Source organism: Chaetodon trifascialis, chromosome 4 (genome assembly GCF_039877785.1).
Source record: "Chaetodon trifascialis isolate fChaTrf1 chromosome 4, fChaTrf1.hap1, whole genome shotgun sequence".
In the NCBI taxonomy this organism is placed as follows: Eukaryota; Metazoa; Chordata; class Actinopteri; order Chaetodontiformes; family Chaetodontidae; genus Chaetodon; species Chaetodon trifascialis.
In genome coordinates, this window is record NC_092059.1 from 18,992,754 (window position 1) to 19,015,775 (window position 23,022).

The 23,022-nt window shown below is 41.4% G+C and overlaps 1 protein-coding gene across 1 annotated transcript in view; it reads right to left on the minus strand.

The window, feature by feature from the left end:
• The window catches only part of pde4ba (phosphodiesterase 4B, cAMP-specific a), a 164,895-nt gene that overhangs the window by 133,543 nt on the left and 8,330 nt on the right, over positions 1–23,022 (minus strand). Inside the window, exons 2-3 of the mRNA XM_070960293.1 lie at positions 13,752–13,846; positions 1,266–1,504 (exon numbers count right to left, since the gene is read on the minus strand). Coding sequence (XP_070816394.1) covers positions 1,266–1,504; positions 13,752–13,793 — 281 coding nt within the window. The 5' untranslated portion in view covers positions 13,794–13,846. The remainder of the gene's footprint in view (positions 1–1,265; positions 1,505–13,751; positions 13,847–23,022) is intronic.

The following is a 23,022-nucleotide window of genomic DNA, read 5'->3' on the forward strand; positions in this document are numbered from 1 at the left end:
GACCTCTTTGCAATGTTAAAGAGGTTTGTCAACCAAGCCAACCAATATTGAAAAGCCTTCGAAATCCTTTAGCATCTCAGGGTGAGTCTCATCCCACCCTGATGCTTTGCCTCTGTGGAGCTGTCTGACATCCTCAGTCTGCAGTCTTTAGATTCTGTCTTCTCCTCAAAGGGTGTAACTCCAGAAACCCATTTCACCATCTGATTCTCAACCACTCCTGACTAACCCCAGTCAGGGTCAGCAGTTCTCCTCCCCTGCTGAGACCAGCCCGGACCGGGCTCTTCCTCCTGCTTCTGAGTCATCTGACGGTTTGCCAGAACCTCTTTGAGGCCAACTGTAAGTTTCTCTGCCTTAATAACTCTCGCAGATGAATTCTGCTTGCATGACCGCAGAGGTGCACCCTTTCTTTTCGTTCAGCTGAGGTGGTAAGCCACATCAATTTTGCAGATACATTGGTATCAATGCATGTGTTGGCTGATGAGTGAGTACAGTGTCACCATTCAAAATCATGTACTATATTACTGTTCGGTATCCTTTGCAATGCTACATTTTCAATGTTATGTGCAAATTTTTATTACACTTTCAATTTCATTACTTTATTTTAATTTTAATTTACTTTTAACTACATTTATTTTCCTTTATTGTTATTCTATTAGGCATTGATATTACCCTTTACTCCTTTTACACTTTCTATTCATAACCCTATTGTTTTTATTCTTATGTTACTGTAATTTTTGAGCAAGACTTTCCTTCAGGATTATCCATCTTTTCTCTTATCCTACCATTACAGAGTGCGTCCACCAGAGAGCACTAACAGGTTAACTGACTGACAGTATGATAATTGTTTTTTACCATTAGCTGAGGTGGTCTTTATGTGGCTGATCTCCCACTAGAGAACACTGCAGGAGACTCTGGGACAAAAACTGGCCTGCAATAATGTGTTTATGTGTTATCTGATACACGCAAGAAACAGGTTATCCACAGCATCTTAAGCATATTCATTTCCAGAAACACCTACACCAATCACATAGGAGGGTATGTCTGCCCCTTCTACTGATGCATGTCCATCTAATGTGTCAGCAGTGAGGTTTATTGGGGGGGGGATTACAATGCATCTCCACAGTAACTAAGGAACTAAGAAAAGCAGCCTTATGTTTAGCTTGGTTTCCACAGGTGTTTGGCCGTATCCAGGTGGTTTTACATTGTGTCATACACAATGGGCTTGTCCTAAGTTTGTGTTCCACTGACTTTAACTGTCCACTCACCATTCAGGATCAACCGGTGTGATGTCTATCCTGGGGGGGGCTCCAAAGGGCAGGGATGTTGGCCTGGCCATGATTTCCTCATCTGGTGTTCGCGACCTCTCCCCCTGACGCCATGACAACGGGGGCAGCTGCAGGTTGCCCGAGAAACGGCGTCGGCCGCGGCGCAGGTCAACCCCCAGCGTGCAGGATGGGGACGTGAAGGACTCACTGAGGCAGCAATCTGGAGGCTCTTTGCTGTCCTGAGAGGAGACAGAAATGAGGGAGGAAGCATGAAATTAAAGAGCACAGTTTTATTTTTCGTTTAGAGTCACAGAGAGAACGAGAAGCGGAAAATGAGAGCACAACCTGTGTTTAACTGAGCCATAACTTTTTTTCTCCAGCTCATCAACTGTTTGCCCACTAAGGGGCGCCACAGGCTTATTTCTGACTAAAGATGTAGTTCTGTACATAAGTTAAGGCACTTCATCTCACTCTCTGGTGACCCTTCACAAAATATTCATCAATAAGCTTGATACCTCTTCTCACTTTTCCCCAATCCGTTGTCTCAGATGACCTCATACACAGTGGTGTGACTGTAAATATACAGTATGAGTGGAAGAAAAAATCCTGCAAAACCCAAATATGCATTCTAATGTTGAGTTAGTTAAAATGTCTTCTTCATCTCAGCTGTAATATTTCAATGACTGAAATAAATGTTGAAATAAAATCTGTGAAAAGCTCTTTACCATTTAGCAGAAAGGCGTGAATCTCACATGATTGGAGGAAATATTTTTTTTCAGCATCTCTTCACTCACCCCTCCTCTGAAGCCTGCGCTCTCTCCTTCCACCTCATTTACTGGCTTAATTTGTTTTGTTAGCGCATGCTGTCTGTAGCACTGATTGCAGGGCATAAATAACCATGTTCATTCCTCAGCTGTGCTGTCTAATTTACATGTAAGTCTGAAGTGCTTGATAAATCTTGACTGTCTCATCAGCTGTTTACAGTTCTGAAAAGCTGAGCCATATTTCCTGGTCATCTCAGAGACACACAGAGAGGAAACCATTCTCAGGTTGACAAGGACTAAGAATAACCTCTCTGCGCTCTCAAAAAGGAGCACAAGTCCTCTCCCTAGCTTTTTATGCACAATTACTCTTTTTAAACTGATTTCTCCTTTTTTCCCTGCTTTTTCAAAAATCAGTTCACCAATATGTACAAACCACTCATCACGTCCCTGTCAAATATGAGCTGTGCTTGTTATTCAAGTCGGGTATCAGGTTTGATGCATGTGGAGTCAGAAGCTAAAACAGCTGCAGCTAAAAAGCCACCTGGCAGCACCTCATTCATGAGCTCAGCAAAACCGCACCGCTAACATTTAGCAGATTTTAGCTAGTGCCATGGTAACATGCTTTCTTTTTAAAGAGCACAGAGAGGTCACCTTCAAGTGTTCAGAGCTGAAACCTTTACTTGGTCAATCGATTAGTCAACTGACAGAAATGTAGAAGCAACTATTTTACTAAATGATTAACAGTTTTCAAGTAAAAATGTCAAACATTGCCAAGTTCCAGCTTCTTTTTTCAGGATATACTGCTTTTCATTGGCTTGTGTAAACTGAATGAACGACACATTTGAAGATGTCACACGAAAAAAATTGTGATGTTCAACTTTCACTATCTTCTGATGTTTCAAACATCAAATAAGTAATGGAGAAAATAACTGGTCTACTGATTCAGCCATGGGGGGCTGGAGCCAATCCCAGCTGAAATTGGGCCAGATGCAGTGTGCACCGTATAGTTTACACATCAAGGCAGACAAACCATTACATTCACATTCACACTTACAAGCAATTTAGAGCTGACAGTTAACCAAACCAGCATGTCTTTGGCCTGTGGGAGGAAGCTGTTGCACCTGGAGGAAACCCACACAGAAAGGCCCCAAGGGTCGACCCAGAACTTTTTTGACATGAGGATTTGGTGCTAACCCCTGCACCGTCATGCCATCCTTGGTTTTACTTGAACCTCCACTCTTTGTTGATGGTACAGGAAGCTTCATACAGTAAATGCCTCTCGAATCTGACTCTGAGGTGGGAGTGTCTTTACTGTACAAGTCTAGTCAGAGTTGGCAGTAGAGATGGGAAAAGAAATCAACAACCAAATCATTTGAACAGATTCCTTCTTTGAGCTCAATACCTACTGGGTCTCTAGTAGTAAGTCCTCCTTTGAGTCGACACAGCCTCCCACTCATAATCCCACAACAGCGTTCTCTGGCTATTTGCCTTCCACCGCCTACTCACAGCTTCAGTCCATTACCAATCTAACTACACAACGCCAGCGATCGTGATGAGAGCATTACGACCTCACTTCATTCTTACTTCACACGAGTTAATGTGCAGCTTGCTTTTAGTTGCATGGGCGACTTATTTTTTTCCTTTGAGCTTCCCAAAACCCCAAGAAATTCTGATCGATCAATTGGTGCTAAAGCCCAACAAGGATGCCGAATCTGTCTGTGGTGCCAGATTCAGCAGATGCATCTGGGAACGTGATGTTTTGTTGAAAAACTCAGCATACTCCACGTTTGCCTCTAGCCATTCAGCCATTGCATTATGCTTGAAGAATGTTAATGCAGATGTTTTACAGTTGTTGTGAATAAAAAAACGGGGGAACACAGCTAGCAAGCTGTCCAGGTAGCTACACAGATTAGTATTAATTTGACTTTGACCCTACAAAGTTAGACTCATCTACACATTCAAAACCAGGAAACAATAATAATACACTTACACTCATTGCTTGTCTCATCAGTTTAGTATCTCATCATATTCTTGTACACTAAGAAGTGTCAATTAGCACAGTGTAGTACTGTGTACTGTTTATTGCTGTATTCTTCTGCCCATGAGCTATGACACTGGGACTGGGTGTAGGCTACTGTATGTGTGGACTATGTCTTTGACTGTTTTTGCTGTTTATGTTTTCAGTGTTATTATTTCATTATCCCTCTATTTCACTAGTGATAACCAATCAATCAGTCATGGCAGCCTGCAAATACTGTGCATTCTGACAGGCTTGACAAACAGTGGACCTGTGAATTACTGTCCTTCCTTGCTTTGTAGTTACAGAGGCATCTACATTTCAAGGTCAATAATAAATGTAATTAAAGTGATCGATCATTCTGACTCATTACTTGTCTTGAAGGTGAGGAAGACCTCATATTGAGGAAACAGATGAGAGACAAATCAGTTTGGCAACTGCTGTTCAGAGAAATATAAATACATGGCCACCATCAAAAGGCAGAAGCATTATGCAATGAAAAACAGTAAAAGAGTGATTTATGAAATTAAAATAGGCTCTGCTGCAGTGCCTGCTGTAAGTATAAAAAAAGAACAAGGAGCAGAGAAAGAAAACCATTGCTTTCCGAAGCTGTTAAGAGATATTTGAAGTTAACAGATATTTTCCTAGAGTGGAATAAGGAGGAAGAGACAACAACACTTTTCTATGACGGCTCAGTGAGGAGATAGTGTGGTGGAAAGGCAAGGACAAAGTGAGATATGGGAGTGATAAAAACTGGACCGCAGAGCAGAGATGATAAAGACAAGAAGAAGGTGGCTGGTGATTATAGATGAGAGAAGGCTCACAGAGAGAAAGACACAAAATCAAATCAGAAATGCCAAAGTGAAGGACAAAAACACGCACTACATTTACATGCAGTCAAGTAAATCTTTCGTAACCAGAATATCAGCAATACCCCGGTTGTGCACGGCCATGCAAACGCTTGAAAAACCGGAATATGCTCATATTCTGGTTTTTAAGAACCCGAATATGACCCCTGGGTTACTCCTTTTCTAACCCGAATATTTGGTCATGTATACGCCTATCGGAATATCCCCATCGAACGGAACATTAATTTGTGTTCTGCGCATATTCTATTTGCAAGGAATCTTGTTCTTTTGAGTGCAGGTAGATATGGATGGCACAGCTCCGGCTCCATTTCCTATTTCTTCACGTTCTCGCCTTCCATTAATGAAGAAATTCAGACAGAATATTGTCAAGTAATGGTGGTGGGTCAGTACCAGACCCGGGCTGTTCATTATCCGCCGTGCTGCTGTTATTGTTGTTGTTTTTGAAATGACGCGCATTGTGTCATGACGTTCTCCGTGCGTCGACATGTCGTCCGTGCGTCGCTGTTTTGATTGGGATATCCCAGTTGATTACCCCTGTTTGCTCACGCATGTAAACAGGTCATTCCGAATGTTTCAGAAACCGGAATATTGACCATAACCTGAATATTGACTGCATGTAAACGTAGTGACTGATGAAGCTCAATATTCAGTTGCAACCAGATCATTCGGATCAGGCTGCCTTTACAGTAGCAATCACTCTGAGCAGCGTGCTGAATGCATGTTAATGTAACTGTAACTCTTAAAACATCTTTGAAGTCATAACAGTTTTCATACTTTCAAGGTCAGTGCCATGGATTCATTAGCTTTTTGACGATTTTAATGTATCAAATTCTTGATTCATAGCCAACACACAGTTGCAAAGTGCTGTTACTCATCTACGGCTGTTGTAGAAAACCACTGCACGGAACAGCTCTGTAACACATGAATCATGATCTCTCACAGGAAGAAAAAACAGCATGTCTACACAAAAGTTGAACACGACCAACGTTTTAGAAGATGAGTCACTTCCCTTTTCTTTACATAATCATCTTTTTCTCTCTTCCTTTCACAGAATTGTGATGTAGCAAAACATTTGATCATCTGAGAGAAGAAAGAGGTGGAACCGTGTGAAGTGAAAGTTTTCACCAATTCAGCTAGTCTGACTCATGAGACAGGAAGCTGTGACCAGGCTTTTAATCACTTGATATTTCAAAGGCGAGAAAGGCCCAGAAAGTCACGGATATGGTCGGGAAATGCAGAGATGTGACTACAACATGGGTCAACTCGGTGTGAAATCCTTTCAAAGTTATTAGCCCTAGTACCTACTAAATATGGCGCCACCATTAAAAGCCAAGGAAGATGTTAACAATGTGCTTGTCTGTTGAACGTCCAATCGAAATGATCAACCCTGTAGACAGGAAGTGATTGTAGCGTCATCATGAGTTGTAACTTCCAATGGCAAAGGTGTGTTCAGAGACCATTCATGTTGATTCTATTCAAAGAGCCAGTGTACCAACTGTACAGACGTTAGCTGTAAGCTAACTAGCAACGTACACACTGACTCACTTGTTTGGGTGTTTCTGTATGAAAGCTCAGCCTCTGAAGCAACTCAGAACTCACCTGAAGCTCTGTCTTTTTCTGTTATTTCCTTCCTTTCTCTCTCATTTCCCCCGTTATGAAGCAGATTCATAAAGCCAGGATCTTGTTTTGGTCAAGCTGAAACATTCTGAGCTCGAGTGGATGCATTTTTACATCAGTTCAGGAGGCACTGCGCAAATTCGACTGAATCTAAAATTCACCTCACATTCAGCCTGAATGCAGTGAGTAAGTTTTACAGAAGCATATATGAAGGCTAAAGAGCTACCAGTCTTATGGAAATATAGGTATGTATACACAACAAATACACACATGCAGTATTTATGCAGTTTAGAATCAGAGGGAAATATCAAGACTTCATTTGGTCTGTTAGCATCATGTTTGTAATTTGACGTATAATTGTATTGTACATGTAATCCAATAGGCCTATAAAACCGCAGAAATAAGCTTCTAATGTTCAGTTTTTGTTGATATTATAGACAGATGTTGATACAACTCTGTGCTAATTTGAAGCTGTTCTCGAGCACCCTTCTTGTTAAATGACACATTGGAGTCTGACAGGTGAAGCCATTTTGCACCATACCAACAGGTAGGACTGCCGCTAAGCCTTCACTCATTCCTCCCACGTACGCTGCCTTCTATCCTTAGATGACCTTCAAAGGCTGTGATGTGTGTTCATGTGAAGGGTGCGTGTCTGTGTGTGTCTGTGAGGCAGGAGCATCATGGGTCAGGTGCAGAAGTCCATTAGCCCATTAGTAGACTACTCCCATGGCCTTTTGCTCTGCCTGCGACCACTAAGTACTGAGAATGCTCATTAGTCTCACACACATCCACATCATACACATGAGATTACTTTCTATTCACCTCTCTAAGCACTTCATGCACCCACGCCAAAACACACTGCAGTCAGGTCACAAGGCCTCAGCTGCGGGATAAGATTAATATTGAGACAATAATGTACCTTTGCAACCTTGTCAACACTAAATTTATACCCAGGCCTTACACCACACATCCGTCCCAGTCTTTTGAGACTGAAGAAGAAAAGAAAGCATTGGTCATTTGTTCAAACAGTGACCTTAAGCGACCTTTTGCTGTTATGTGATTTATGACTGTCCTCTGCAGAAAAACAAACAGCACAGGTTCAAATGATTTTGAGAGGAAACAAAGCAGGAAGGAGCATGATTTCTTCACACCAGAGCAAAAACAGGAGACCAGGATTTGTGTCTGGTTCTTTTTTAAACTGTACTGTTTCCTTCAACCATGAATTCCTTTAACCATGATTTTTCTTAAGACATAACCTAATCATTTCCATTGCATGAACTTAAAAAAGGCCCTATAAATGGGACAGTAAATTAGCATACGCTCACACAGGTCACTTAGTCATTCACATGCTACATCCGGACACTCAGTTTTCATCAGTTCTATAGAAAACCAGTGAAAATAAGCAACATTCAGCTGTATTCTGTCTTGGGTGTAGATGCATCAAAAAGAACAAATACTGAATAGAGATTCTGTTAATAACAGTTAAAAACTTTTGTCTCCTGACCAAATTTATTTGGGAAATTCCCATTTTATGAGTTCGAGTGATCTGGCAGCTGGTTATATGAACTATAGATTTCTTTCGGTAGAGAAACTGAATTTTACATGTCTCACTCCGCCTGTGCTGAAACAGACTGTGAACCATCTATGTGACAAATAACAGTTTTTTTTTTATTTATTTGTATTACTTGTCATTTTTTGCATGATGGCCATCTCAGGGCAACCTGAGATAAATGATTCCCTTTTCTCACACGCCCCCGCCAACGCCCAAATCCCTCTGCACTCTCACCATTTCAACAACAAGGCAACAAAACAACAGGCAGGAAATGAAGAGATGAGCTGAGAAAACAACACCTGCTTCCCATCACTAATAGAGGGGGAGGCAGAGAGAGTGGGAGAGGGGAGAGGGCTGTTGGTAAGGAATGGGACGGGGGAAAGGTCTGACAGAGAGGAAAGTAGGTGCGAGGATAACAGGGAGAACAGCTGGGGCAGGGCAATGAGACGGAGGACAAGCAGAGAAGGGTGAGAAAAGCCGAGAGAGGGTGAGGAAGGAAGGGAGGGGGATAGCTGGAGAAGGGAGAGCGAAAGAAAGAGAAGAGAGTGGGAGAAAGAGGGAGGGAGGGGAGCGCTGAGCAACTGAAGGAGAGTGATGAGTATTGAATGAAATAAGACACATTCATCTACAGCTGAGCAGAGCTTCCAGCAACATGCACATGCAAACATGCATCGTATCCAGGACATGCATTTTACACACACACACACACACACACACACACACACACACACACACACACACACACACACACACACACACACACACACACACACACACACACACACACCTGTGCATGCACAACAAGCACACATCCACACTGTGTATGAGCATACTGCACATAAAGGGCTGTTAGAATAGATGAATGAAACAAACATGCCGGTTGTTTTATATGTATTTGTGCTCTTTGTCAGTGTGTGTTTATTAAAGACGGTGCATTGAGGAAAATCACAAGCACTGTTGTCACATTTAATCTGTATGTCTACAGCTTCTGTGTATGTGTGTGTATATGTGTGTGTATTTGCGGCCCATGTGTGTCATGAATAATAACTGCAGAGTGTAAAATTTACATTTCTTCATTGAGGTTGTAATAAAGCACTTTCTTTTTCTTAAATCACGTTTTCAGGCTGGTGAGTGTCCCTTTTTGTGATAGTTATTGTTAATGGTTTCAACTACGTCAAAGCTTTTAAAATGAATTGACAGATGTAAGAGAAATCAAAGAACACAATAAAAGTTCAGATTGGGGACATGCTTAACAAGATTTTCATGCAATAATGCAGATAAGGCTGATACCTTTGAATAAAAGGCCATTTCAGGACTAATAACCCCATTCAGTTCGATTTATAGGCTGCTGAAAGTGATGAAATATTCCCTTGAGGTTGACAGAGGAACAGGATATTAATAAAACTGTTTGGTGAATTATTATCTCTCCTTTCTTTCTTTTATCATCATCTTTTCTTTATCGCTGTGAAATAGCCCGATGTAGCGTCTCTGACAACAGATAAAATAAATTGTCTTCGTTCCTTCTCTATAGAAACGTGTGACGTGTAATAAATTTAGCTTGTTGGAGTATGGAGCAAAAAAAAACACATTTGGTGTAAGTCGCTGCAGGCCATTTTCAAGAGATTTCAGCTTCATTTATTTATGCATGCATGGACAGTTTATTGGAGAGACAGAGAAGACAGACTGAGATCCAGACTGAATCCATGCTTCTCTGTTCATCTTTTTGTTCCAACAGCATCATCCCTTGCTCCCTCAAAAGAAGCAGTTTCTCTACTTTTATTCAATTAAGCTTTGGGAGAGTGTGATGGCCATGTTTCTCTATTCTATTATTTTGGCTAGTTTATTTGTTGATATTGTATGTGATGCTTTCTCGCTGCAGAGGTGTCCCTCTAATTTTCACAACCATGGTCAGCATGCAATTTGAAAAACACGGTCATTGTCAGAGGGAAGAGCATTGACAAAAGGATGGCACAGACCGTGGCTTATATGAAACTAAATATCCTACTTTTTTGAGTGCAGGGACGCTAAAGCCCCTCACTGATGACGTAACAGGAGGACATTCAGAGAATGACAAGGCGTGAACTCAAAACAACGCCAGGCGACAGACTGACAGGCAAAGTGCAAGAGGTTCGGGGAGAGAACAGTTATTGTTGCTGTGGTAACCAGCATCACTCCTCCTGACCAGACACAGAAGGGAGATGGAGAGATGGGAGTTATTCCACAGACGGCGTTCATTAAAACCAAAATAGAAACAGTGGAGGGAGGTGAGACAGATGTCATTAAAGAGAGAGAAGAGTGGCAGAGGACAGGACAGAGCAGAGAGGACAGGAAGACGGCTGAGAGATGTTGCTCTTGCTGGCTAAGGTTCAACCCTCAGCTTCCAAGCTCTTTAATTGGAGAATGAACAGCTGTTCAGTTTGACCTGTGCTCCCTGTAAATACAAGCTCAACCCCCAGAGTTGGAGAAAGAGAGAGAGAGAGAGAGAGAGAGAGAGAGAGAGAGAGAGAGAGAGAGAGAGAGAGAGAGAGATGGAAAAGAGAAGAAGAGACAGAATACTGACAGCGAGAGAGATTAAGAGTCAGAAGGAAGGAAAAAATACATAAAAGAACAGGAGGAGACAACTGATAAAAACAGTGCCTTCCAAGGCCAGTACATTTTACAAACAGGATTGTTTTCTTGTTTTCTCATGTGCTACTTCTGAGGTTCAGGTTTGGTTAGATTTATGCCAGAAAAAAAAACTTATCATTATGGGAAAGTTTTCTTATTATTCATGTTTCCAAAAATGTAGAATTAATGCAATAAGGTAGGGAAGGATTTGGTCAAAGTTAAAAGCAGGTAAAACTACATCAGGCTACACTGAGTCTGACACAAAACATCACAAACTGTGCAGTCCTCCTCGTCAGGTAAACAGAAACATAGGTTGTGGTGGCTTCACTTACAAAAATAACACATATAATACATTAACTGTAAGCTACCAATAGGTACCGAATTTCATACTTAGTTTCTGTAATAATAGCTATAGGAGTCTGTTTTTAGCAAAAACACATGCAAATGCGAAACAAATTACAGAGGAGACAATGAGGTTAAATTAAAGCTATCACCTCAGATGGATATTTTACAGGGTGTTGACCGACTTGATGAGCATAATGTGTGAACAGACACACTTCTCTGCAAACCCTAAATAGATGAATGGAATGAGCGAAAGGTTGGCCGAATGCTCAAGGCACCTGTAATTGTGTCTGCTGCTGTTGAGATAAGCATGGAGACACACATAAATATGCAGAGTCACATACAAATGGTGGTATGCATTCAAGAACACCCGCATAGACGAGCACTGGAGCACATCCACACGAAGGCTGAGACGGAGAGTCAGAGGTGATCAGATCAGAGCTGTGGTCTGCATGGGAATGAGGTCATTAGGTCTGTTGGGTGCAGAGACATCTATCTGTCCACCCCTCAGCACACTACTGTCCAAGAATGAACACACACACACACACACACACACACACACACACACACACACACACACACACACACCAAACAACCAGGACAGACAGCAGTCAGTCCAATCCTTGCGCATACTGAATTCTCGCTGTACACAAATAACCAACAACACGCCAAACTCACTGGATCCAAACACCATCAAATCATTAATGCAACACAGCACTCAAATCGAATCCCAGCTGAGCATCACCATCTGAACCAAATCTTTTCTCTTCCAGCTGAAATCCAGTAACAGTGTCCTACCTCAACACACTGCTGCACATTACCGTACGAGGGTAACACATGATCATAACAAAGAAAGTGTGAATTCTTGGTTTGGTGATGAGAAAAACAAGAGCTTTAAACAAGTAAATCCTTAAAGTTTCATTTTAAAGAGCTTTGAGTGGTTGGTAGAAATGTTGTGAAAAATTCCCTTTCAAGACCTTTGCTTTATACATAATGACATTTATGATGACGGTACAAGATCAGAGAATATATCGTTACACTAAAGGTACAATGTGTAACAATTGGCCATCTGAGGAAGGTTGCTCCTAACAAACGGGGGGCTGCACATCACCACAGTAACCACTGACTGCTGCTCTCTATACTCTTTGCTGTAGCTACTAACTGCTGTTAGCTAGTTAGCTCAGTTATCCATGCAGCTAGTGGCCCTGTTAGCTGATTGGAGTCTGCCCTGACTGAGAGCTTGGAGCACTTGGGGATTGTCGTTGGAAGCAGACTCAGCAGCCTCCCGAAGAACACGGCTGAATCAAAACAGCCTCCACAGGCCAAACGCTCCCAGTGCGGTATGGAGCCGTGCAAAGAAAGGAACAGGACCACGTCACTGATGTACCATCATAGAGCCATGCTCGGTGGAATGAAGGCATTAGTGAAAGAAAGAACTTCAAATAAAGGACACAGTGCACAACCTTCAAACTTAGATGGAGAGAGAAAGCTGTACGGAAAGAGATTGATTAATGCACACCCACACCTTCAGCTATGGACTATTTGAGCAATAGTACCAAACACCCACAACCGCTGTAAAGTGCATCGGCATGTTTCTGTCCATACAGTGAATGTCCAGATCCCATAAACATTAGCCGTCACAATCTTGCCTCCTACAAATGAGTGCAAATTGATTCGCAAAAGCAATACATTAAGTTACCGTGGTGATGGAGGGTCGTGGAATTCAGGGAAGAAGATGTTTGTTAAAAGCACTCGACTTTCCAGCCTTCAGTCTTTGTGTAATCTTATACATCCAGTCAATATATAAGATCTCTCCATTGCCTTTACTAAGTGATTAACATAACTATACTGAGGAGGCAGTGACCCATATTTTTTCCTAATGAAAATTAAGTGTTTTCGGTGTGTAAATTTAACCAAAAGTAAAATGGTACTCCATCATTTATCAATACACTTCGATGACACTGTTGGACACTATTATCATTTTTGTGATGACACTTACTTGTCCACATGCATACATTACTGTAAACTGGTAGCAGTGATCAGTAGTAGATAAAATTAAGACATAGGTGCAGGATGTGCACACAACATGTGTAACCACCAGTACCTGTGGGTTTAAGACCTGTGAGTCAGAAAGCAGGGAGAGGAGAGAAATATCAGACAGGAATGAGAGAAAAGAGCTAGATGGGAGATATGGTGCTAACAAAAGAGAAAATTTGTGCAAAAGAGACATGACAAAGGAAGACAGAGCCAGGCAAAGCAAATAAAAGATCTGTCAAAGCACAGCAAGACTAACAAGCAAAGGAGCGGCTGAGGGCATTCAAAGAAGGTAAACTGTCCCGTATCCTCTGCCTACCACACAGCTCACATTAGAAACCACTACTGCTTTTGTCAGTTGAAAACTCTTGAAATCCCCCTAATTGTCCACTCTCCAGACTGTTCCTATATAAATCAGTCTCTGTCTCGCTCAGTCATTAGTTTTACTGTCTGCTGTCTCTGTTCTTGTCTCTTTATCTGTCTCTATTGTTGAATTGAACATTTTTTGATAGATTTGTGGGAATGTGTTTAGGTAGCTTCCCATCCGGAGCACTAATAAGGGCTCTTTCTTTACACGGTCAACATTTTATGAACAATACAATCAAACCCCATCTTCACTGATGTCTCTGGTATATACAGCCTATTGTGTAACTGGTGAGAGATACCGGGGACATGCTGACTTACATTGTTGGGAGACACCGTGAGAACACTCCTGCTCTTCCTCATGTTTCCTCGAGTCTCTCCCTCGCTGTCCAACCACGGCAGCTTCACATGCACACCTGGAAAACACATCCACAAATCATTTTGTATAACGTGTTCTGTTAGAAGGAGTTGCAATGAAAACTGCAGACAGTGAGTTAAGTGGATAATCTTCAGTAATTGGACATTGTCTCCTGACAGATACACTGCTGTTGAGTTTTTCAATTTCCACTTTTTCAAAGCTAGACTGGGGGATACAACATTTTTATTGAACTTTTTTATTGTGCAGTTATTTCCAAGGCCAAGTACTACCTCTTTTCGGTGTATGTCTGCAACATTCCCAACATTTTTGACAATACAAAGTACTTATAAAAAACACACAAATGTACACCCGGTTCCCTGTACATCAATACTGAATTTATGAAAGTGCCTTTTTCAGTCATTTTGGTTTGTCTCCCTATGAGGAAGAGTGGAGCAAAGCAGTCAAAACAAAACAGCCTTGCCTTCAATACTGCTCCATTGAGGGGCATTCTGCAAGTGATAGATCAACACGATAACACTGCTGTATGGCACACTGAAATCCCCCACGATGCACCGCTTTGTGATGATGTGCAAGATATTCTTTAAGGCCCCATAAAAATAACAGACTGATTTAGATGCTGGCGAGCTATCTGGGCAACATGATCGCTCCCTTGTTGCACTGGTTTTTGTGTCTCTTCCTTTCATTTCCCTTTCCTATGAGTCAGTCAGTGTGGAGAAAAGATGGTTCATGTAGAAAAAATAGCAGTAATTAATTTATCAGGGTTTGATTGGAGCTGCTACATTGGTAGTTTGAGGGAAATCAGATTTGCACCAACAGTGTATAGTATGAGTAAGGACAGATATAAAATCTATATTAATAACAACAATAAAAGTCATTATTCACACACCCCTTATAAAACACAGGTTACAAAGTGCATCAATAAAAACGGTAATTGAAAATGTGGTGGAAACAAAAGACATAACCTGGACCAGGTAAAAGACATTCTGGTAATATGAGAGGAAAGAAATAAAGATAGTTGAGGTAAAATCATGAAAAAACACTTTAATTCCCCCCACCCCACCCCACCCCACCCCACACTAATCATTCAAAAGCAGCAGACAAGATTGACTCCACAGCCACTGAGCCTCTCTCTAATGAGCCAATTCAGGCACTCGTTAAAAGGCTCCAAGAACTCATATGTTCCTCCTGTGACCCAAGCTTCACTGTAAGGAGGGAGGGGGAAGCGAGCATCAGCAGTGGTAGAAAGTACTACTGAGGGAGGGCCTGACAGTAAAAGAAGATGAAAGAGACTGTTTTGGGCAAGAAATTAGATGAGAGGGGTTTCAGAGAACGATGCGAAGATGGAGACGGAGAATGGCAAAGAGAGATACAAGCAAGCAGGTCCAAGAGGATTTCAAGAAGTCAAGAGAAAAGGCTGGAGGTTAAAGACGGATTGAAGAATGGGGTGTGAAATTTGGAAGCAGAGGAAGTGGGAGGGAGAGTCAGAGAAAATCAACGAGGAGGACTAAATGAGGTCTTTGGAAACCTGGGAAAACAACTAGTGTGGCTCTCTCCAAATGCACCTACCAGCACCCCTAAAGCTCACTAATTAACACCTTATATCTCGTTTGATCCCACGTAAAACAGTGAATCTGCATTTTTACACTTGTCTCCAAATGAGACAGAACATGTTTCTGAGTGAGCTTCAGAGGTGCTGCAGGTCTGCTTTGTTAGGCTAGCTGTTTCTGTGGTGCTATGCTAAGCTAACCAGCTGAAGGCTCCACATTTAAAGGTCAGACATGAGAGTGGTATCAATCTTCTCATCTGACTCCACAAGAAAAGAAAAAATAAATGTCTGTTTTCAAAAATGTCTAATTGTTACTTTAAGCTGTGTGCAAACAAGGTAATGTTTCCATTTGGAGATGACACATATCCTGTTACATGATAAGAAATCAAATGCTTGAGGACAGTTCATGCCCTTGAAGCAGATGGATGTCTTTCAGCTTGAGCAGAGAGGACAACCTTAGAGCTAAGAGGAGACGCCATTATTACATAAAAACACCACCATCACGTTTCCTAAATGCAGTGACAGGAAAACGGCCACTGTAACACAGCACAGAGTATTCCTCTGAAGACTGTTTCCACAATATTTTCTTTGACAATTGTTGGGCTCATTAAGCTGAATGACATAAATTAGGCATTTCATTAAAAAATACCTTGAATAAATATTTCATGGAGGAAATTATCTGTGGCAAGGCGTCTCTGTAGGGATGATAATCAGTTATCACCATTAGCAGATAATTAGCTCGTACAACAATTTTGCGTTTCAGAGCAGATCTAAAAATTGTGCTCGACACACTGATGTGGAAGGCAGTTTATGAACACAGCTTAGTGCTGTAACCTCAGGGGGTGATGCATGATACTAACAAGGATTATGCTGTGTGTGTGTGTGTGTGTGTGTGTGTGTGTGTGTGTGTGTGTGTGTGTGTGTGTGTGTGTGTGTGTGTGTGTGTGTGTGTGTGTGTGTGTGTGTGTTCTGGGGTATCCTCATAAGCCTTACTTCTGCCTAATCAACAGCATTCAGGCAGACAGGTGTGAAGACAGGTCAGTCAAGCACACACGCATGCATGTGTTAGCAACTGTGAGTGCTGTCAGGGTGCGTATATGTATACTTAATCGCTTGGCAATAACCTGCTCGTATGAGCAATCATTGTTGCGTTAAAGCATCCTCTGCTTTCCTAAAATGAGGACGCATTCTGTCACATGGTCTTCTCTTTGGCTTGCAGTCAAACAGAGAACGCCGCAGACGTGGCGACACTGAGCACATCAAAGACGTTTCTACAGCGAACACATTTCCGTCGCTGTGAATTCAGTGAACACTTTTCAAAGGTATACCTTTCTCAACAGAACAGTGCATTGCAAGTTGAACAGAAAACAACAGAAAGTGTTTCCAGGGGACATTTACAAAGTGATGAACAGGAGCCCAGACACTGCTCAAACACGCTTGTCTCACCAAAAAACAACTTACATTTTAGTTTATTCTCCAAAACACTTACAGTGAGTTGACTTCAAAAATTTCATGAGTGACAAACTTTGGCATCAGCAAGCATATCCCAGCCATGTGCATCACCTTTAAGTGCCCCCTGGAAACACTTTCTGCTGTTGTCTGTTTTATTTGCAGCATTTCTGTATTTGATACTGTTTTGTGCTTTTGTGTGTGTTTTCTATTTTTGCAGGACTTCTCCTAAATGCTGCACCAGTTTAGTGAAGATGTTCTTAATTTGCTTGTGTTTTGTCCATTTGCATGAGATTTCATAAGGTGCAGTGCATTGAGCTCTCAGGGCCACCGTAGAACCATGGAGTTGTTGGAAATCCTGAAAGTGTTTATGAATTTCTTTCTCTGATAATTATTGTTTTTACATTTGAAATTGTGTGCATTGATTATATTCTAATCATATTACAAAGGCACTGCATTGTCAAAATTATACAGCGGTGAAAGAATAACACCACCTGCTAACTGGAAGCAATGGGAACAAGCAAGCCAAGACCATTTTCATCCTCACTCGTCTTATATCTCAACAACTTTCCATGTTCCATCCACAAGAGTTTGCTCGCTCGCTGTATTTGAAGAAGGATGTAGAGAAACAAGAATAAATAAGCTTGATTAACACGCGTTTGTCTAAGGAAAATTTGACAAACTTTTCAAGCGCAGACTTTGCATTCTGTCGCAGTCTTTTGAGAATCACCTGTTTTTGTCCAGACTTTCTGCATTTCGAGAGGGGACAGACTCTGTTGACCCTGTCTGAAGCTGCAGCCCCACATCGTTTACTGTTTGGAAGAGCAGACTGTTTATTGGAGGGTGTAATATATATAGCTGCTGCCACGTGCTGTACTGTTTACTATTCACTGTCTAAACCAGGCAGCAGCCTTATTCATTTGTGTCTAAGTGCTGCTCGATTATAAAGGCAGACATTTCATCTCCAAGCCATCAGGCAGGCAATGGATCATATACAGTAAGACCTGGAAAACTCACAGTCTGGACCGCAGGTATTTAATTTCAAATGTTGCACAGGGAGACAATGTCAGGCAGGCATCATGGCAAAATGTGACAAGTTGTCCTGTCACATCTCATCTTGTACCTCTCACACAAACACTCGGGTTCACATGCAACAGAGTCATTGAAAGGTGTCTTCAACAGAGCATGTCATGTATCAGCCTAAGAGAGCACAGATAACAAGCACTCTGCCTGCCTGTTCTGTTCTGTTGACTGAGTGGTGCAGTGGGACACTTGACAGAGGAAGGGAAACAGGATCTGAGCAGCTGGATTTCTACCTCTCAGTCTACCCGTCTTCTGGTCCACATTTCTGTTACCTGGCTTTAAGTTAGAGCCTGAACGTGCCTGCTCGTCAACTGTTTGGGCCTGTTCTGCTTTTTGCTATTTGTTAGTCTAACTTGAGGAGTTACAAGCCTGAGTATAACACGGTGACAGTCCGTCTGGATGCCCCAGTGAAAACAGTGAAAAGAGGGAAACGAAGGGAAATCAAATGCTACAGGAATAGAGCAGTAGCATCCAGCCTGTCTGCATCCATTCCTTGATTCCCTCTGTCACGCTCTTGCATCATGCCAGCAGATAAAAGGCATGCAACAAAAGATAAAAAGATAAAATGGTGTGGACACATCCAACTATAATAAAATGAAAAACAGAGATCTCTCTGTCACATTTCCTGCCTCATCCCATCAGTCTTTTTAAAAGATCTGGATTTGTCATCACCGAGTCCAATCCATTATCTATTTTATGTTTTATAATTGTTTCCCTGTGTAACACAGCTGCACAGTGCAGAGCTGCTCTCTGTCATCCAGTGCCACCATAGGACATTCACTTTAAAGATTATACTTAGGACTTTAATTATATTAAGCACCACTGACAGAGACAAGGGGGAGAGGGAACGGCCAACAATGAATATTCAGTACGCTTTCAGAGCAAGTCAATCAACATAAGTGAACAACTTCATATATATTTTCTTAAAGAATTGCTATTAAAAATGTGTAGCATGGGAATTAGTTTTTCACCCTCTTCCTCTTAAATAAGGCTGTCAGCTTGAACAAAGCAAAAGCCCTCATCTTTAAATGAAGAATATACATATACTACTCAGTACTGGTAAATTTATTGTAAGAATAATCAATTTATACCAGCACAGTTATGAGTTTTAGAAAAAGCTCAGTGTTATAACCTAATAATTGAATGTATTTCAACGGTGGTATGCTACTATAACTGGCAGTATTTCTCTTTAAAGGTATAGTTCTGTTTTTATTTTTTTACATAAACTGCTAGAAATAATCAGTTCACTAATCAGCACCTCATACCATTTAATTTAAAAGCTTTCCTTTTAACAGTTTTCACATATTTCAAATACTGGTTCAATAAAACAGTCAAAGAAAACTGCAGTCTCACAATTGCACCTGCAAGAGGATCCACAATTTATTATGACAACTTACCAAATGCAGAAAAGCAATTTTATCTTCATTCCACCAGAACTGGAAGTAAAGCAATTTATAGAAATTGTTTTACGATTTGAATCCACTTTATCTACTACTGGTTCCCCTGCACTAATCCACTTTAAAGCACACAGATGTCCAGGCAAAGATTTTCTGAAGCTAGTTACATAAGCTCATACACATTTGGTCCTTTCTGTTGTAGATGGGAAAAATGTGATGTATTTTCTATCTTTTTGTCATTTGCATTTTCTTTCTGATGTATTGTCTGAAGAGGGCACTGAGGCCAGTAGTCTGCTTTTAAAGCCGCTAAAACAATCACAGGACCATAGAGTATAGGGGCAGTCTGTCTGACGGGAGCCTTTCAGGGCTTTTAAAAAGTGACAAATGATGCCCTGCCTAACTTTGATGCATACAGATGGAAAGATGAGAATGCTTCATCTTGAGCAAAAGATTTGTTAGATGACTCTTTTTCATTAGTGCACAGAGACAGGAGTGAAAATGGAAAGATTATCAACTGGAGATTCAAGGTTTTATAGTCTGTCTGTGTGTATAGTATGTAATTATATGTGTGATACTGTAGTCTCAGGCTTGACCATTTCAGAAAGATAAAAAAATATTAAACCATACTTGCACTTGCATATTAGCACTGAAGTGGAGGTCACTACAACGGCTAATTAAGGGTCAACAACACCAATTTTAAGCCCCCCGCATTGGAGGACTTAGATTTGTTGTCTCCATGACACAAAATACAACTAAATGCACCCTATTAAAATGTTTCTGTTTTTTTGTTTATACATTAATGTGTTTGGCTTGTAAGGAGACATCTTGGCATGTCTGTAAATTTGTGAGTTTGTGACCCCAAGCTGCTGCTGCTGCTGCTGCTGCTGCTGCTGCTGCTGCTGCTGCTGCTGCTGCTGCTGCTGCTGCTGCAGTGTGGCTACTCATCCCATATCTGGCCTGTCTGCTTTTACATGAGACCTTATGTTTACTCTGGATTCATTCATAAAAGTAAACTTCCACTCATTAATTTACTGTCTGAAGGAGGCTTCCATCCCAAGGAGAACAACAGAAACAATCATTTCAACAAGTGCCCCTAAACAACTTATGTCCAAGTGACAAAGCCCTCTAGTGGCTACGATGGCACCAAAGGAGAAAGTCTGCTGATGTTATTGTAGAGCAACAAAGTTCATGCAGAACAAGGTCAGGGTGGGTGAATGGGTTAACAAAACACCAGACATTAATGGTGTGCGATCAAAATGGCGCAGCGGCGGCTGCTTTATCCTCAACTGCAACAAGCAGCAAGTGAACAGTACAAACATGCCATTCATATCACAAAGTGATATATGAGGAACACACCCATGTTAAAAACGTCACAACCTGTGCGAGAACAAAGGACAGCCTTAAATACGTCTTTCATGACACACTGAATATGCTTTACATGTATGATGGAAAGATATTTCTGAAACTATGTTCTCACATCATTCTGCAGCCTGCAGGCCCTGAACACCTCCCACATGAGAATAGTGTCAAGGAGAAAAATCACAGAGCGAGAGGTCAGAGGAGTGGAAATAGATTCATTGCTCCCACGTTTTCTACAAATGTGGTTTTTCACTTTTCTCAGGTTTACCAAGTCAGTGTAAGACAGGACTAACACTGAAGAAAGGCTTCTGATCTTTAAAACCACATTATTTAATTCATCCTCTGGCTAATCTTAAAATTATGAGGGTTCCACAACAGGCGACATTAAATCATATTTCCAAACTCATTCCTAAACTCCCCTCATGCTAATTGTAGGTCCTGAACCAGCAGCTGCTGAGAAGCTTCTCATCGAGACCAATGATGACTAGTTTATCAGCTGGCTCCAGTCCGCTCTGTCTGGAGATTTTCCTCCTCACAGAGATCATCAGGGTGAGACAGAAAACTGGTGCTCAGGGAGCTCCTAATGAGCAAAGTCTCTGCTTTATCTGTGTTTCTCTTTCAGTCGCTCTCTTCTCCTTTTTCACATCCTGATGTGGATGCTGTCCTCTCTCTCTCTCTCTCTCTCTCTCTCTCTCTCTCTCTCTCTCTCTCTCTCTCTCTCTCTCTCTCTCTCTCTCTCTCTCTCTCACACTCTCACACACACACACACACACACACACACACACAGCCTTGTTTCTCTGAGTAACCCCTACTTGACTAAGTCTTGGGGAAATCAACTGTGAAAAGTAAGTGCTTTCTCATAAGTTCTTGTTGAGACAATTAAAAAAAACTTGATTAGCGTCCCTTTTATTCGCTCCTACAAACAGTGCCACTCTAATGAAGGGTGAGCAATTCACAGAGAGGGCTGCACTCCTGTTGAGTGTGCACTGGAGGGCATAAACACTAACAGTAGGGACTTCACACCAAGTGTGTTCATTATAAGAAAAAGTGTTTTCTAAAAAAAACAACTGAGGCAGAGGGAGCGGTGGTATATTTTCTCACAACTGCAGAAGCAGATGGACAGCAGCAACGTATGTGTGTGTGTGTGTGTGTGTGTGTGTGTGTGTGTGTGTGTGTGTGTGTGTGTGTAGGTGTGTGTGTGTGCGTGTGTGTGTGCGTGTGTTTTGGGAGAAGGTCCATAAATGCCTGACAGTATATTTCTCTATGCATCTGTCATTAAGGTGTGGAAGTTAATCAGATCAACAAAGATTTTTCATTTCAAGATTGCTTTTTTCACTCGTGGTTATAGATTTCATTACTGGGTATTAAGAAAATAAAAGTAAAAAGTCTATTTTTAAACTGGTTAAGCTTTGCATTAGAATATTTTACCATTATTTTCTTTTTGTAATCTTCTGATTGTTTTTTTCTAATTGTGGACTTAAACTGGGCATTAAGGAAATAAAATCTCTCTAAAATCTCTTTTGCTCTTACTGTATATTATTACTATTCTTTTTATATTTCTATTTCATTGTATGTTCTCCAGATTGCATTTTTAAGACTGAGTGATTATGGATTTCAATTAGGAGTTAAGAAAATAAAATTATTATATACGGAAACCCCAGTAAAAGGCACCAGACTAATGACTTTTGAAACACTGCAGCGTAGTGTTTGCACTGGCACTGCTCCATTTTCTTCTCCACACACATCCTTTTAGCTGCTAAGTACTACTGTATACCATTTTCACACACAATCCGTTTGACATGGGATTACACATGGGATCAACTAGCGTTTGACACAATCATAACCAGACTGCTGTCATGGGTTAATCTCCTCATTGTTTCTATTCTCAGAAGTCCACAGCTGCAACTCCATACACATTACTGCTACAGTTAGAACAGAGCAAATATACAGAGAGGATACGCTGCTGGTGCAGGTGACGGGGGGTAGCAATGAATTATCATTTCTTTTAATTGGTAACTTTTTGAAGAGCTGATCAATCCATTTATCTGCTAACACAGGTTTACATTAAATATGCAACTACCTACAATATACAAACACGTTCAAATGTAACAGTGACTGAGCAGAGACGAAGCATAGCGCAAGTTCATGCAGGCAACGGAAACTCAATTCATACTCTAGCTTCCTTGGCTGATGGCTCAGCTGATCTCACACCAGACCACATCAGCTGACAGCTCAGCTGATTCTCTGCTTCACACTCTATTGGCATATCTCAAGCAGGGCGCTCTATTTAAGATGTCTTAGCCTGTTTACCCTCGCTGCTCCCTCTGCAAGCCATTAAAAACCCAGCTCCACCTTTTATGCTATGTCTGGCTGAATCAA